General features: G+C 55.1%; 2 protein-coding genes across 2 annotated transcripts; both read left to right on the forward strand.

Annotated features, from left to right (window-relative positions):
• Nucleotides 1-8,765: 8,765 nt before the first annotated feature.
• On the forward strand, nt 8,766-10,385 carry KRP23_12716 (putative serine/threonine-protein kinase kinX; the record flags this gene model as incomplete). The annotated part of the gene is made up of 1 exon (XM_067883340.1): nt 8,766-10,385. One exon carries the CDS (start codon nt 8,766-8,768, stop codon nt 10,383-10,385), a length of 1,620 nt encoding a protein of 539 aa, XP_067738795.1.
• Nucleotides 10,386-11,791: 1,406 nt separating this feature from the next.
• Nucleotides 11,792-14,335, forward strand: KRP23_12717 (Dynactin subunit 1; the record flags this gene model as incomplete). Its single annotated transcript, XM_067883341.1, has 1 exon — nt 11,792-14,335. One exon carries the CDS (start codon nt 11,792-11,794, stop codon nt 14,333-14,335), a length of 2,544 nt encoding a protein of 847 aa, XP_067738796.1.
• Between the last annotated feature and the right edge of the window lie 2,335 nt (nt 14,336-16,670).

Below are 16,670 nucleotides of genomic sequence, written 5' to 3' on the forward strand. Positions count from 1 at the left end.
CGTTGCGGGCGGTGGGTGCATGGTTGGTTGGTGCCCGTTCGCTCGCTCATCCAGCTCGCTTCACTACTATTTTTACTATGAAAGGCTTATATTTTATATCGATATGTTTTATTATTGACTTGTACCACAACCCTAAGCCCGCTACGGCTCGCAAGCTTCGCCTCCGCTTGTCTACCATGCACTGCTTGGTCCTGGGTTTTCACCCGCGTGCTTCGCACACGGACTTCAAACCGCAGGCGTACTCGCTGCGCTCGTCTCACGTGGTTCTAGTGTGTACGAACCCTAAGCCTGCTACGGCTCGCAAGCTTCGCCTCCGCTTGTCTAGCATGCACTGCTTGGTCCTGGGTTTTCACCCGCGTGCTTCGCACACGGACTTCAAACCACAGGCGTACTCGCTGCGCTCGTTTCACGTGGTTCCCGTGTGTACGAACCCTAAGCCCGCTACGGCTCGCAAGCTTCGCCTCCGCTTGTCTAGCATGCACTGCTTGGTCCTGGGTTTTCACCCGCGTGCTTCGCACACGGACTTCAAACCACAGGCGTACTCGCTGCGCTCGAGGGGGAATGGTGACTCTCAACAATTACCGCTATGCAAAGTGACAAATGTATTCCTTTCGTAAAATATGCATTCACACGAAGTCACTGCCTACGCCCTCTCGAACAGCTGTCGGTACACTATATTCGCCGTGTACACTCCGTCTTCTTCCTCCCGCTCTGGATACTCGACCAACGCCTTGAATCTCGACCTCGACGTAACCCTTGACATGGCCACATACAGCTGACCGTGGGAAAAGCAAGGAGTCGCCAAGTACAGTCCCAGGTACTGCACCGTTTGTCCCTGCGCCTTGTTGATCGTCATGGCAAAGGCAGTCTGGATAGGAAACTGCCTGCGTCTCAGTCGAAATGGGAAATCGCGGATGTCGCCATCGCTGATGAACACGATGCGCGGGATCAACACATGCTGGCCTTGCCTGTCGCCGGCCATGATGGTGGCATGGATGACATGATCTTTGAGTTCGACGATTCGCAGGCGTGTTCCGTTGCACAACCCCAGGTCGGGATTTAAGTTCCGCATCATGATGATCGGCATCCCCTTCTTGAGTTTCAGCTTGTGGGGTGGGATGCCACTGATGTTCAGGGAGTCGAGCACCTCCTGCTCGAATAAGTTCCCGTCCTCGTCATCCTCCACTGAGTCCGTGGACACATATTCTCGAGCTGGTCCCGTCATGCGATCCGCTACGGCTTCGTTGATACGATGGACTATCGCGTTCGTGGTGGTGAGGATGGTGCGACTCGCAAAGTACTCGTCCGTTGCGACTTCCGAATTGTTGATGTCGGCGTACATCTCGTCGATCATGCGCCGCATACCTCGCGGAATAGCTCCCGGTCGGATCTTCTCGTCATCATCTGGATCACCGACGGGTTGTCGATGAGCATGTCACGTGGAATCTTGATGTAGTCATTTCCCAGATCATTGTGTACCTCGTGTCTCCCCTCTCCAACCTTCAACAGGTACTCGGAAAACGCAGCCATTTCTGCAGCACTATCGGACGTGGCAGCCGTGCGAACACGCATGTTCTCTGTCAGACGCACCTTCTGGAAAAGTGGCCACCGTTCGGATGACTTCAGGCATGCGTCGATTGTCTCTGTAGCCGATCCGCCCTTCACCACCTGCAGAATTTGCCTGGAATCTCCCTGAAACTCGACCACGTATGGGAATGAAAAGAAACGTTGTTAAAGGCGGTTTATTTTGTCCAATCAGCATCAGTGATTTTATTCGGCTACTTCCGATGTGGTGTAGTCCACACTACGCATTATAACAGCCAATCGCGCAGAGTCTCCACTATATAGCCAATGAGAGGGCTCGAATTATAGTATTGGCGAATGGGAGGGCCGCCTTCGCTGCGCTCGGCAGCTATTTATAGCCAACGGAAAGTCCGGATTTGCGTTACCCTCGAGGTGCGTACGGAATGACGGACAGACGGACAGGTTACTCTGTTACTTGTAGGAGACTAGCCGAGCGCCGCCCGCGTTGCGGGCGGTGGGTGCATGGTTGGTTGGTGCCCGTTCGCTCGCTCATCCAGCTCGCTTCACTACTATTTTTACTATGAAAGGCTTATATTTTATATCGATATGTTTTATTATTGACTTGTACCACAACCCTAAGCCCGCTACGGCTCGCAAGCTTCGCCTCCGCTTGTCTACCATGCACTGCTTGGTCCTGGGTTTTCACCCGCGTGCTTCGCACACGGACTTCAAACCGCAGGCGTACTCGCTGCGCTCGTCTCACGTGGTTCTAGTGTGTACGAACCCTAAGCCTGCTACGGCTCGCAAGCTTCGCCTCCGCTTGTCTAGCATGCACTGCTTGGTCCTGGGTTTTCACCCGCGTGCTTCGCACACGGACTTCAAACCACAGGCGTACTCGCTGCGCTCGTTTCACGTGGTTCCCGTGTGTACGAACCCTAAGCCCGCTACGGCTCGCAAGCTTCGCCTCCGCTTGTCTAGCATGCACTGCTTGGTCCTGGGTTTTCACCCGCGTGCTTCGCACACGGACTTCAAACCACAGGCGTACTCGCTGCGCTCGAGGGGGAATGGTGACTCTCAACAATTACCGCTATGCAAAGTGACAAATGTATTCCTTTCGTAAAATATGCATTCACACGAAGTCACTGCCTACGCCCTCTCGAACAGCTGTCGGTACACTATATTCGCCGTGTACACTCCGTCTTCTTCCTCCCGCTCTGGATACTCGACCAACGCCTTGAATCTCGACCTCGACGTAACCCTTGACATGGCCACATACAGCTGACCGTGGGAAAAGCAAGGAGTCGCCAAGTACAGTCCCAGGTACTGCACCGTTTGTCCCTGCGCCTTGTTGATCGTCATGGCAAAGGCAGTCTGGATAGGAAACTGCCTGCGTCTCAGTCGAAATGGGAAATCGCGGATGTCGCCATCGCTGATGAACACGATGCGCGGGATCAACACATGCTGGCCTTGCCTGTCGCCGGCCATGATGGTGGCAGTGGATGACATGATCTTTGAGTTCGACGATTCGCAGGCGTGTTCCGTTGCACAACCCCAGGTCGGGATTTAAGTTCCGCATCATGATGATCGGCATCCCCTTCTTGAGTTTCAGCTTGTGGGGTGGGATGCCACTGATGTTCAGGGAGTCGAGCACCTCCTGCTCGAATAAGTTCCCGTCCTCGTCATCCTCCACTGAGTCCGTGGACACATATTCTCGAGCTGGTCCAGTCATGCGATCCGCTACGGCTTCGTTGATACGATGGACTATCGCGTTCGTGGTGGTGAGGATGGTGCGACTCGCAAAGTACTCGTCCGTTGCGACTTCCGAATTGTTGATGTCGGCGTACATCTCGTCGATCATGCGCCGCATACCTCGCGGAATAGCTCCCGGTCGGATCTCCTCGTCCTCATCTGGATCACCGGCGGGGTTGTCGATGAGCATGTCACGTGGAATCTTCATGTAGTCATTTCCCAGATCATTGTGTACCTCGTGTCTCCCCTCTCCAACCTTCAGCAGGTACTCGGAAAACGCAGCCATTTCTGCAGCACTATCGGACGTGGCAGCCGTGCGAACACGCATGTTCTCTGTCAGACGCACCTTCTGGAAAAGTGGCCACAGTTCGGATGACTTCAGGCATGCGTCGATTGTCTCTGTCGCCGAGCCGCCCTTCACCACCGGGAGAATTTGCCTGGAATCTCTCTGAAACTCGACCACGTATGGGAATGAAAAGAAACGTTGTTGAAAGGCGGTTTATTTTGTCCAATCAGCAGCGATTTCATTCGGCTAGTTCCGATGTGGTGTAGTCCACTCTACGCATTATAATAGCCAATCGCGCAGAGGCTCCACTAAATAGCCAATGAGAGGGCTCGAATTATAGTATTGGCGAATGGGAGGGCCGCCTTCGCTGCGCTCGGCAGCTATTTATAGCCAACGGAAAGTCCGGATTTGCGTTACGCTCGAGGTGCGTACGGAATGACGGACAGACGGACGGACGGACGGACGGACGGACAGGTTACTCTGTTACTTGTAGGGGACTAGCCGAGCGCCGCCCGCGTTGCGGGCGGTGGGTGCATGGTTGGTTGGTGCCCGTTCGCTCGCTCATCCAGCTCGCTTCACTACTATTTTTACTATGAAAGGCTTATATTTTATATCGATATGTTTTATTATTGACTTGTACCACAACCCTAAGCCCGCTACGGCTCGCAAGCTTCGCCTCCGCTTGTCTACCATGCACTGCTTGGTCCTGGGTTTTCACCCGCGTGCTTCGCACACGGACTTCAAACCGCAGGCGTACTCGCTGCGCTCGTCTCACGTGGTTCTAGTGTGTACGAACCCTAAGCCTGCTACGGCTCGCAAGCTTCGCCTCCGCTTGTCTAGCATGCACTGCTTGGTCCTGGGTTTTCACCCGCGTGCTTCGCACACGGACTTCAAACCACAGGCGTACTCGCTGCGCTCGTTTCACGTGGTTCCCGTGTGTACGAACCCTAAGCCCGCTACGGCTCGCAAGCTTCGCCTCCGCTTGTCTAGCATGCACTGCTTGGTCCTGGGTTTTCACCCGCGTGCTTCGCACACGGACTTCAAACCACAGGCGTACTCGCTGCGCTCGAGGGGGAATGGTGACTCTCAACAATTACCGCTATGCAAAGTGACAAATGTATTCCTTTCGTAAAATATGCATTCACACGAAGTCACTGCCTACGCCCTCTCGAACAGCTGTCGGTACACTATATTCGCCGTGTACACTCCGTCTTCTTCCTCCCGCTCTGGATACTCGACCAACGCCTTGAATCTCGACCTCGACGTAACCCTTGACATGGCCACATACAGCTGACCGTGGGAAAAGCAAGGAGTCGCCAAGTACAGTCCCAGGTACTGCACCGTTTGTCCCTGCGCCTTGTTGATCGTCATGGCAAAGGCAGTCTGGATAGGAAACTGCCTGCGTCTCAGTCGAAATGGGAAATCGCGGATGTCGCCATCGCTGATGAACACGATGCGCGGGATCAACACATGCTGGCCTTGCCTGTCGCCGGCCATGATGGTGGCATGGATGACATGATCTTTGAGTTCGACGATTCGCAGGCGTGTTCCGTTGCACAACCCCAGGTCGGGATTTAAGTTCCGCATCATGATGATCGGCATCCCCTTCTTGAGTTTCAGCTTGTGGGGTGGGATGCCACTGATGTTCAGGGAGTCGAGCACCTCCTGCTCGAATAAGTTCCCGTCCTCGTCATCCTCCACTGAGTCCGTGGACACATATTCTCGAGCTGGTCCCGTCATGCGATCCGCTACGGCTTCGTTGATACGATGGACTATCGCGTTCGTGGTGGTGAGGATGGTGCGACTCGCAAAGTACTCGTCCGTTGCGACTTCCGAATTGTTGATGTCGGCGTACATCTCGTCGATCATGCGCCGCATACCTCGCGGAATAGCTCCCGGTCGGATCTCCTCGTCCTCATCTGGATCACCGGCGGGGTTGTCGATGAGCATGTCACGTGGAATCTTCATGTAGTCATTTCCCAGATCATTGTGTACCTCGTGTCTCCCCTCTCCAACCTTCAGCAGGTACTCGGAAAACGCAGCCATTTCTGCAGCACTATCGGACGTGGCAGCCGTGCGAACACGCATGTTCTCTGTCAGACGCACCTTCTGGAAAAGTGGCCACAGTTCGGATGACTTCAGGCATGCGTCGATTGTCTCTGTCGCCGAGCCGCCCTTCACCACCGGGAGAATTTGCCTGGAATCTCTCTGAAACTCGACCACGTATGGGAATGAAAAGAAACGTTGTTGAAAGGCGGTTTATTTTGTCCAATCAGCAGCGATTTCATTCGGCTAGTTCCGATGTGGTGTAGTCCACTCTACGCATTATAATAGCCAATCGCGCAGAGGCTCCACTAAATAGCCAATGAGAGGGCTCGAATTATAGTATTGGCGAATGGGAGGGCCGCCTTCGCTGCGCTCGGCAGCTATTTATAGCCAACGGAAAGTCCGGATTTGCGTTACGCTCGAGGTGCGTACGGAATGACGGACAGACGGACGGACGGACGGACGGACGGACAGGTTACTCTGTTACTTGTAGGGGACTAGCCGAGCGCCGCCCGCGTTGCGGGCGGTGGGTGCATGGTTGGTTGGTGCCCGTTCGCTCGCTCATCCAGCTCGCTTCACTACTATTTTTACTATGAAAGGCTTATATTTTATATCGATATGTTTTATTATTGACTTGTACCACAACCCTAAGCCCGCTACGGCTCGCAAGCTTCGCCTCCGCTTGTCTACCATGCACTGCTTGGTCCTGGGTTTTCACCCGCGTGCTTCGCACACGGACTTCAAACCGCAGGCGTACTCGCTGCGCTCGTCTCACGTGGTTCTAGTGTGTACGAACCCTAAGCCTGCTACGGCTCGCAAGCTTCGCCTCCGCTTGTCTAGCATGCACTGCTTGGTCCTGGGTTTTCACCCGCGTGCTTCGCACACGGACTTCAAACCACAGGCGTACTCGCTGCGCTCGTTTCACGTGGTTCCCGTGTGTACGAACCCTAAGCCCGCTACGGCTCGCAAGCTTCGCCTCCGCTTGTCTAGCATGCACTGCTTGGTCCTGGGTTTTCACCCGCGTGCTTCGCACACGGACTTCAAACCACAGGCGTACTCGCTGCGCTCGAGGGGGAATGGTGACTCTCAACAATTACCGCTATGCAAAGTGACAAATGTATTCCTTTCGTAAAATATGCATTCACACGAAGTCACTGCCTACGCCCTCTCGAACAGCTGTCGGTACACTATATTCGCCGTGTACACTCCGTCTTCTTCCTCCCGCTCTGGATACTCGACCAACGCCTTGAATCTCGACCTCGACGTAACCCTTGACATGGCCACATACAGCTGACCGTGGGAAAAGCAAGGAGTCGCCAAGTACAGTCCCAGGTACTGCACCGTTTGTCCCTGCGCCTTGTTGATCGTCATGGCAAAGGCAGTCTGGATAGGAAACTGCCTGCGTCTCAGTCGAAATGGGAAATCGCGGATGTCGCCATCGCTGATGAACACGATGCGCGGGATCAACACATGCTGGCCTTGCCTGTCGCCGGCCATGATGGTGGCATGGATGACATGATCTTTGAGTTCGACGATTCGCAGGCGTGTTCCGTTGCACAACCCCAGGTCGGGATTTAAGTTCCGCATCATGATGATCGGCATCCCCTTCTTGAGTTTCAGCTTGTGGGGTGGGATGCCACTGATGTTCAGGGAGTCGAGCACCTCCTGCTCGAATAAGTTCCCGTCCTCGTCATCCTCCACTGAGTCCGTGGACACATATTCTCGAGCTGGTCCCGTCATGCGATCCGCTACGGCTTCGTTGATACGATGGACTATCGCGTTCGTGGTGGTGAGGATGGTGCGACTCGCAAAGTACTCGTCCGTTGCGACTTCCGAATTGTTGATGTCGGCGTACATCTCGTCGATCATGCGCCGCATACCTCGCGGAATAGCTCCCGGTCGGATCTCCTCGTCCTCATCTGGATCACCGGCGGGGTTGTCGATGAGCATGTCACGTGGAATCTTCATGTAGTCATTTCCCAGATCATTGTGTACCTCGTGTCTCCCCTCTCCAACCTTCAGCAGGTACTCGGAAAACGCAGCCATTTCTGCAGCACTATCGGACGTGGCAGCCGTGCGAACACGCATGTTCTCTGTCAGACGCACCTTCTGGAAAAGTGGCCACAGTTCGGATGACTTCAGGCATGCGTCGATTGTCTCTGTCGCCGAGCCGCCCTTCACCACCGGGAGAATTTGCCTGGAATCTCTCTGAAACTCGACCACGTATGGGAATGAAAAGAAACGTTGTTGAAAGGCGGTTTATTTTGTCCAATCAGCAGCGATTTCATTCGGCTAGTTCCGATGTGGTGTAGTCCACTCTACGCATTATAATAGCCAATCGCGCAGAGGCTCCACTAAATAGCCAATGAGAGGGCTCGAATTATAGTATTGGCGAATGGGAGGGCCGCCTTCGCTGCGCTCGGCAGCTATTTATAGCCAACGGAAAGTCCGGATTTGCGTTACGCTCGAGGTGCGTACGGAATGACGGACAGACGGACGGACGGACGGACGGACGGACAGGTTACTCTGTTACTTGTAGGGGATAGAGGCCGTGTCAAATTACTCTGTTACTTGTAGGAGATAGAGGCCGTGTCAAACAAGCGTTTTCATATCATTTGCAAGTTGTTGCAAATACTGTAAATCATCGCCATGCAAATGGCACACTGTTGCGTGTACCAGATACTCGCACCAGTTTTCGCGCCGCCTAGCCACGCATGGCTCCAGCTGTGACTGCGGAATCGCGGCGGACCAAGCTGCCGATCATTGAAGCGGTTCGCGGCGTGAACCTCGCGCAGGTCTCTTTCAGCGTCGCGACGAGCGACTTCGCGCTCTATAAAATGTAGACTGTGCCCGCTCCACTTGGCGTCAAGCGGATCCCTGCATCAAGTCAATTTAGACAGGTCGAGCACCGATACAGAGAGCTCTTGATGCACCCACGTGAGTGCACAGCTCGATCGAGAGCAGAAGCGGGAGCAGGAGCGTGTCACGTCGATCGTCTCACCCTCTCTACTTCGTCTCTTCCAAATCAAATCTCATAGCGTTTACCACACTACAACATCACAAGTTACTTCCTCCAATAATATCGCTATATCATCATAGCCTATTAAAACACATACATATTGGTTCCTACTATTATTATTTTGCAGAGTTTGCACCGGCCATGGCACAGACAGCACAGTCATGGCGCGCCATCCGGTCTCCGGAACTGGCACCCGGCCACAACACTCTCATCCTCATGCACGCCAGGCGTCGGCGACGCGAGAGCCTCGCGCTGCTGGCGGCGTTGCTCTCTCCGTGCGTGGACGATGCCACTGCTGTGTCGCGGAGGCTGCAGACGTCAGCCGACTCGGGGGCGGACGACAGTCGGACTGGAAGCAGCAGCGACGTGATGGACGGAGCGAGCCGAGGCTCCAAGTCAGCGGCCGACCAGGACACGTCCACCCTCGTGCTGCTAAGCATGGGTCTGCCCTTCCTTTATTTCCTGTACAAGGTTGGACTCGCAGTTTTCTTCATGCTCACGTACAAGAAGACACACGGAGACAATCGGCCCACCGATACGAAACACGTCGATATCAACGACAGCGACGCGGACCGCCCGACGACCAACGATTCGAGCACCTCTCCGCCAGCGTCTCCCTCGCCGCGGCCTCATCGGCGGCAGGACAAGGAGCCATTTACCAGCAACAACGCTGGCTTTTGGGTGGATGAGGAGCTGCAGCCGTGGCGCTTGGACTTTCAACGCCTCAAGATGCTCAAGTGCCTTAATTTGCTTCCCGCTGGAAAGCGACAAACACTGCGCAAACAAAGTGTGACGAGTGCCATGAACCCTCGAGAGATTTGGCTGGCGTCGTATGCGGCGTCGACAGCGGCTGTATCGCCTGGAGGAGGCACTACGGATACCTTAGTAGTGGTAAAGTTCCTGACACCCAAAGAGGACCAAGGACCACGTTCGTCAGCAAGTGGGGGTGGAGGTGGCAGCGCGAGGGATAAACTCAAGGGCGAACTCAAGCGCCAAGCCATCTTTTCACATCCGCAAATCGTGGCTTTCATTGGCGTGGCCTGGTCTCGCGAGACTCACCTAGTGGCCGTAACCGAGTACATGGCTCAAGGTGATCTCCGGCAATGGCTCCATCGTACTGCGCACCGGCAAGCTGGCAAGTGGTCCGTCCTAAAGGTGCAGATGCTATTGGACGTGACCAGAGCGCTGCTCTACCTGCACTCCATGCACCCACGTCTGGTGCACGGGAACTGTAACTCGCGTAACGTACTGTTGAGCACTTCCCTGCGTGCGAAACTGAGCGATTTTGGTGTAGACGGCCGCTCCGACGGTCTTACCGAGCAGGAGCTCATGTCATATAGCGCTGTTGGGTCGGGTCGGTGGATCTCGCCCGAGGCGATTATGGGCCGCGACACGAGCGCGTCGTACCCGGACGCCAGCGACGTGTACTCGTTTGGGATTTTGATCGCCGAGATGGACTCGCACGAGCTGCCCTTCTCGGATTTAATGCAGGCGAACCGATCCGCGGTGCCCGAGACGGACATCCTTCAGCTGATCGCCAGGGGCGCGTTGACGCCCACGCTGTCCCCGACGTGCCCCAAGAGCATCGTCAAGCTTGTGAGCGCGTGCACCAGCTACAAGCCCAAGTACAGACCCAGCAGCACGCAGGTGCAGCAGGATTTACTGCGTATTCTCGAGGACTTTCGAGAGTTTGAGAGCCAGACGACGGCGACTATTTCGGTCGGAGCGCCGAGCTCGCACCGACCTTCAAACTTGGTATGAGGCTGCCCTCGCGTAGCGCTATAGTATAGGGAATTTTGATGCCCAAGCAAAGAGGAGTTGTTAATAACCACGCGTATTGCAGCGAACGCCTGCTGTCGCTAGGACTTCGCGCAAGGAAATCTTGGCAGATCTACGCCAATTCTGTGCAATATTGTTGCGGCAGGAAAAGATCGGCTGTCATCATTCGGTGCCAAAGCCGTGGTGGGACGCAGCGACGAGTCGTGAGCGCAATGCAAGGCCGCCACCAAATGGCCGAAGAGGTCTGCCAACAGACCTTGCTGGGGACTGCAGCCACCGCTGCCTGGGTTCTTGTGCAACGACAAGTTTTCGTGCATATTTTCAATTTCGCTGCTTGTGCCGTTCATGGCTCCGTTCCGGATGGGGCAATCGGACATGTTGCGTAATCACGGCAGACAAGCCGACGGGGCACCGAAAAGTATCTTTTGCGGGAAGCTCCTGACCGGGGGTCTCGAATCGAGACTCGATCACCCTCACGGCGGTGCTATTACCGCAACAAACGGGCTGTCCTGCAGATTGCAGGCTGCAATAGCTGCACTCAGTTGCGTCAGCGGCAGCCGAGGGCGTTTCAAGACAAGGTGTCGCAACCGCCTCTCGGTGTCGTCGCTTGCAGCCAGCCCGGGTGCGAATAAGATGTAGGAAGCCGCACAGAACGGCTTTACTTAGGTGGTCGTCGAAGGCGACTGCAAAGACTCGGCCCAACTCATCCGCGCTCAGTATCATGCCCTCCCTGGGGCTGACTGAGCACTGCACACGCCCTGCAATTGATAGCAGCAGCTCTGCGAACGATTGCGCGTGGCTCTGTGCGGATGGCAATCAGTTAAACAAAGCATCAAAACGATCTGACTGCTGGGCCATGCGTTCGCTCTCCGTCGCCGCAGTCTCACTGCCGCGTGGAGCGGAGAGGCCATGGGCAAATCAATGCATCGATCAGTGCCCTCCAACGCTGGAAAGATACTTCGAACAACAGCACAGAGAGCGCTGTCGCGAGTGCGCAGTCGAAGGATAAAGCAATCAGGAAAGACGCATGGCCACAAGCGCGACTCGCACTTGCGCGCAGCACCCAGTACGAACTCGTCCGTTATGGTCGTCCCTGCCGTCGCCATGCTCTCTACAAGAAGCCCGGCCGCTTTACAATGCTCCGTTTCGGCGGCGCAGCAGTTCAAAACGCGACAGCGTTTGCCGCCGGTCTCTGTGCCGCCGCATAGCCACGGGCTCGAAATCAGACGAATGAAAACCGACCGCAGTACTTCAGTCTCACATATCCACTGTTAGCGAGTCGGTCGTGGCGAAACGCCGGTCTATTCTTCCTATCGCTGGCAGTAACTTCCCGGCGTCGCCATCCAGCGCGCAATGGCTCACTACCGACTTTGCCACGCGCAGGCCACATGCTCGTGAGCAACAACGACGAGGAGCCCGAGGCGGCCCTCGTCGAGGTCACCCGCCCGCCCGACACCAAGCTGGCAGTGGGCGCCCAGTGCGTGCACGGGCTCGCGCTGAGCCCCAAGCACCCGTTGGCGCACGAGATGGTCGCGATGCTGCGGCTGCAGTCGCTGCCGGAGCAGTCTGGTGCCTCGTCGAACGAAGACGAGGCGGCGTCGGCCTTCGAGGACGACGACCTGCCCATGCTCGAGAGCAACCGCCCGTCGTGCACGACGCCCCAGGAGCCGGTCATGGTTGCGGCCTCTGCACAGGACGAGGCCGTAGACCGGCTCAGTGACAGCGTGCCGGAGGGTGAGCTGCACGTGTGGGTGTACGAGGCTCGCCAGATCTCGTCCGTGGCCGACGCAGTGTACGACCAACACGGTATCAGTGTGCGATGCACGCTACTAGGTGCAGTGCAGCAGTCGGCGTGCAATATCTCAGGGACCAAGAGCAGCCCCGTGTGGCGTCAAACCCGAGACGGGGCTCGCGACGGAATGCAGGGGCACTTTGCGTGGGCGTTGGGCCAGCCAGAAGACACTGTCGGGGACGCAACCGGCGTCGGTGTCGAGGCCAGCGAGTGCAAGCTCGAGATCGACGTCGTGTGCGGAGAACGGGTCGTGGGCTCAGCTAGTGTGGCTCTGGAGGACCTGCTGTTGTCGTCCAAGGCGCGCGCGTTTGAAGAAAACGATGTCAGCGGGACCAAAGTGATCCGCTTGTGTCCGCACTGGCTGCCGTTTGCTGGAAACGATGCAGGCCTCCTGCAGCTGTCGCTCGAGTTCGTGCCGGTCCCGCCGCACCAAGTAGGTGTTAGAAACCCTGACAACGAGGTGCGAGATGCTGAGCTGCCACAAGACAATGATGACGATGTCAGTGCTGTTGGTCAATCCAACGCCAAATTCATGCAGCAAATGGCAGAGCGCATACGACAACGGAAGGCGCGTTTTGAGCCTCGCGATCTGGTGGAAGCATGTCGAGCGCTGCCTTGGCTCGATCAGCGTGACGATATTCCTCAGCAGGAAGAGGAAGACGGTGACGACTCGACTAAAGTCATCGTGTCAAGAAGCGGCGGGGTCACCATGTACATCCCGACGCAAGGGGAAGCCACTCCGCCCAAACCCAAGCCTCGTAGCCCACCGCTAGCGCCAAAGACTTCCACGACATCGTTTGGGCTTCGTCCTGGTGGCGAACAAGAACAGCTCATGGACAAGCAGCTATGGGACTTGTACTACTTTGGCATTTCAGACGAAGCCCCCGAGGCCGGAAAGCGTCAAAGTGACTCTGAAGGCTTCACACACACGATGAGCATGGCATCGGACATGTCTGCGAATTTTTCAGATTTGACAAGCCGCTCAGGAGCGTCAATCTTCAGTCGCCAGGCCAGTACGTGTGCGAGCGATGTGCTGGCCTACAACGAGCTCATTCAGGACATGGAGAGCGCCATGAAGTCTATGAAGGAGACCACGCCTCCGCCCAGCATCGCGTCCAACCAGGAAGGTGGTGGAAGCGAGGGCCAATCCAAGACAGAAAACGAGAATGTTAAGAGTCCCGTGTCGTCGCCAACACCGAAGCTTCACCTCAGGCTTCGACGCTTGAGCAGACCGACGTTGAACCTCAGGCAGCCACTGGATCGCCTTCAGTCCTTCTGGCATGATGCGAAGGCTCGAGCTAGCAGCAGTAGCAATGCTAGCAATGAAAGCAGCTCCCCAAAAGACCGCAGTCCTGGCAGAAAAAGCGACAGCAGTCCAAGCAACAGCAGGACCAGTCCTGTGGCATTTCATCCGCGAAGCAAGACGCCTTCCCCGTCAAAAGGAGATGGTGTTGTCTTGTTTGATCCTCAAAATATGCCGGTCCAAGTTCCGTACCAGCGCTCGACTTCGCGCGACCAAGCAATGGAGACTGCTGTTAAAGTTGAACGAGAACGCCGTACAGCAGCAGCCGGGCCACGGCGTCGCTCTCTTCCGGTGAACAGCCTTTCGATGCAATATCGCCAGGAGATGCTCTTGCAGCAGCAACGCCGTCCAAAACGTTCATCTCGTCAACAATTCGAGGCTCAACTACAACCATCGCTGTTGGCAAGTGTGGATCCCCCACTACTCAGTCGTGCTCGAAGCGAGTCACTTCACTCATTGACGGATTTGTATCTCCCCAAAACGGGGGACATGCACAGCATGCAGGTTACAGCTCCTGCTACCAGTACTGCTGAGTCAACCTCGAGCCAAGGACAAACTCCTAATCGTACGACGACACGCCGCCACTCAGGCAGCAACGTGGTGTATATCAATGGCGCACCACTGTGCGTGGGCAAGTTTATCGATGTCGGCAATGTGCCAGGTGTGGTGCGCTACATCGGAACCACACGGTTTGCAACGGGTACGTGGGTAGGCATTGAGCTTTGCGAGCAAAAAGGCAAGAACAGCGGCACCGTCGATGGAGAAAAGTACTTCAGCTGTCCGCCGAACCATGGCATCTTCATTCGTGCCAGCCGCTTGGATCTCTCACTGCATTAGTTCCCCGCCATCTCAACAACAACTTTCGAGTGGCTTTATGATGGTCTCAAGGCGATGAGTAGCATTGAGAACCAGCCACAGTTCGACCAGGACCGACGGAAGTCTATGTCTCTTTAGTTTTCAATCGGGTTTATGAATCCCCTCACCTATTGAAGGAACGGGTGTTCGCGGCAAAACAGATCGCAATGTTTGTCGCCATCCCTGCTTCTGACGTAAGAAATTCGGGAACGCAACAATGCAAATACAAGAATGACGTATCAACTTGCGTGTTAGTTGCATTAAGCGTTTACCCGACGAAAAAAGTCGAGATCTTTCGCAGGCGGGGCCTGTAGTTGTTGTACCCGTGCGCGTCGTAGTTTACTGTGTTCGTGTTGAAGTATTTCAACAGTACACATTGCGTCCCAAACTTGCACTCGGTCGCTCACAGTCAAATCCAAAGCCGAGAAGAACAAGTTTACGTCTGTGGGGGATAAGTTGAAAGCCTCAAGAGCCAAGTGAAATTGTTGTCTCGACACGACAAGAGCCTTGCGGGTTGCTAGCAGCGAAGGTGACACATCCACCGTGGTGCCGGAGTCCACCACTTCAGCATAGTTTAGGTTGGCGCAGAACCGTTTGGTCTCTTTGATAGGCGACGATCGTGGGGAGTCCGATTGTTTGGTTAGTAGTGGGGCATCATTTGTATTGAGACAGCCACACGCGCTCATGTATTCATCCAACGTCATCCGCTCGAAAACATTGCGTTGGAGTCGCCGATCAATATTGAGGAGACCTTCACGCCTTAACCTGGCAAAAACTTGAGCTAGAGGAATGGAGTGGACTAGTCCACGCGTAGCAAGTTTTCGGAGAATTGCTTCGCGATTGCGTTGCCTCATCGTGCATTCGAGCGCGACCACGCTGCGAAAATCAGTGACAGCAGACACGCAGTTCGACTTTGATGGCGTTGGTGGGCCCATGCAGAACACCGTTGAGTTCTTGAAGTAAGTGATGCTGGCAGAGTGAGGTCTGCGTCGAGCACCTGCTACTTTTCCATCTCGGTTAGGATCTGGGGCGAGTAAATCCCCTGCTTTAGGTGCCGGAGCTCCCGTTTGAAAACCCAAGCTGGTACCAGCCGATTTTGGACGAAACTTCGGCTTGTCCTTATCCTTCTTTGACTTCGTAGATGGTACATCGTTCAAGCCAAGTCGATAGGCTCGAGGATGCTGCGTTGCATCTTCGACTGGAAGCTCGTATCTCAAATGCGGGTCTTTCATCCGATCCATTTTTGCTCTTACTCGTGCGTACGAGTCCACAACTTTAGTCATCAGTGTTTGTTGTCTGAGAGCACAACGTGCATCGACTGCAAACGCTTCTTCAGCTTCGTCGATCGGGTCGACAGGTTCGACACTGCGTATTGGAAAGCGCTGAAGTCTGTCGTGGTTGTATGAATCTGAACCAGCACTCCCTGCACCCCCTTGCTCTGGACTATTCATGGTATATTCACTTTCTTGGTGCACAAAGCGCTCGATTTGGCGATGTCGTCGAGGGCTAGACGAACTTGGTGACTTTAGCTTCGTAGTAGATGACGCGGGGCACCATGATTTCTTATTCTTCTTGACGACTCGGTGACAATGCTGTCTATCCACACGTTCCTTGTCGACTTGGTTATCAACGTCTAACTCAGCTGAATCGGATAGTTCCGCTTGGTCTTCATCTCCATTATTGCGCTCCCGCCAAACCAATTCACCAGGAACATTTGACTCTTTCACCGGATATGCGATCGCTACTGATCCCGACAGCAGTATTGAAGCACTTCGAGTATCCAAAACTCGCTCGCGAATACCATCACGAGGCTCAAACGTACCTCCGACACCAGCTCGTGAGCCCGTATCGACGCTATTGCTGTAACCAAGACGCCACTCTGCTTTCGATTCACCTGGAATTCCATGCTGCTTGGAACCAAACTTTTGCTTAAGCTTGGCGAACATTCGCTGCTCAGCACTAAGGTTTGCACGGCCTCGACAGTCTTTGGCCACCGTCGTGTGTAAATCCTGTAACTTGTGGATTTGATCCATGGGAGGTCTGAAGTTTAGATGTTCGCGGTGCTTGCTGTCGTTTTGCTCGTCTTCGTAGACGCTTTTCTTCTCACTCTCCACCCGTTGATCTTGCTGTTGTGTGATTCGCAGTAGATCGCGTCGAACTCGAGCATCGGTGGGTTGGAGACTCACACTGGGAAGTCGTTTCCCAGACTGTGAACTCACGCCGTACAGCACTGCACGACGTCGATTCTCCTGGCGAACACGAGCTTGCTGGGCACTCGAAGCGTCTTCGTTCTCAGCCCCATGCCGAAAGGGTGGCG

The sequence above is a fragment of the Phytophthora ramorum genome, assembly GCF_020800215.1.
Source record: "Phytophthora ramorum isolate Pr-102 chromosome Unknown Phyram_PR-102_s0016, whole genome shotgun sequence".
NCBI lineage: Eukaryota > Oomycota > Peronosporomycetes > Peronosporales > Peronosporaceae > Phytophthora > Phytophthora ramorum.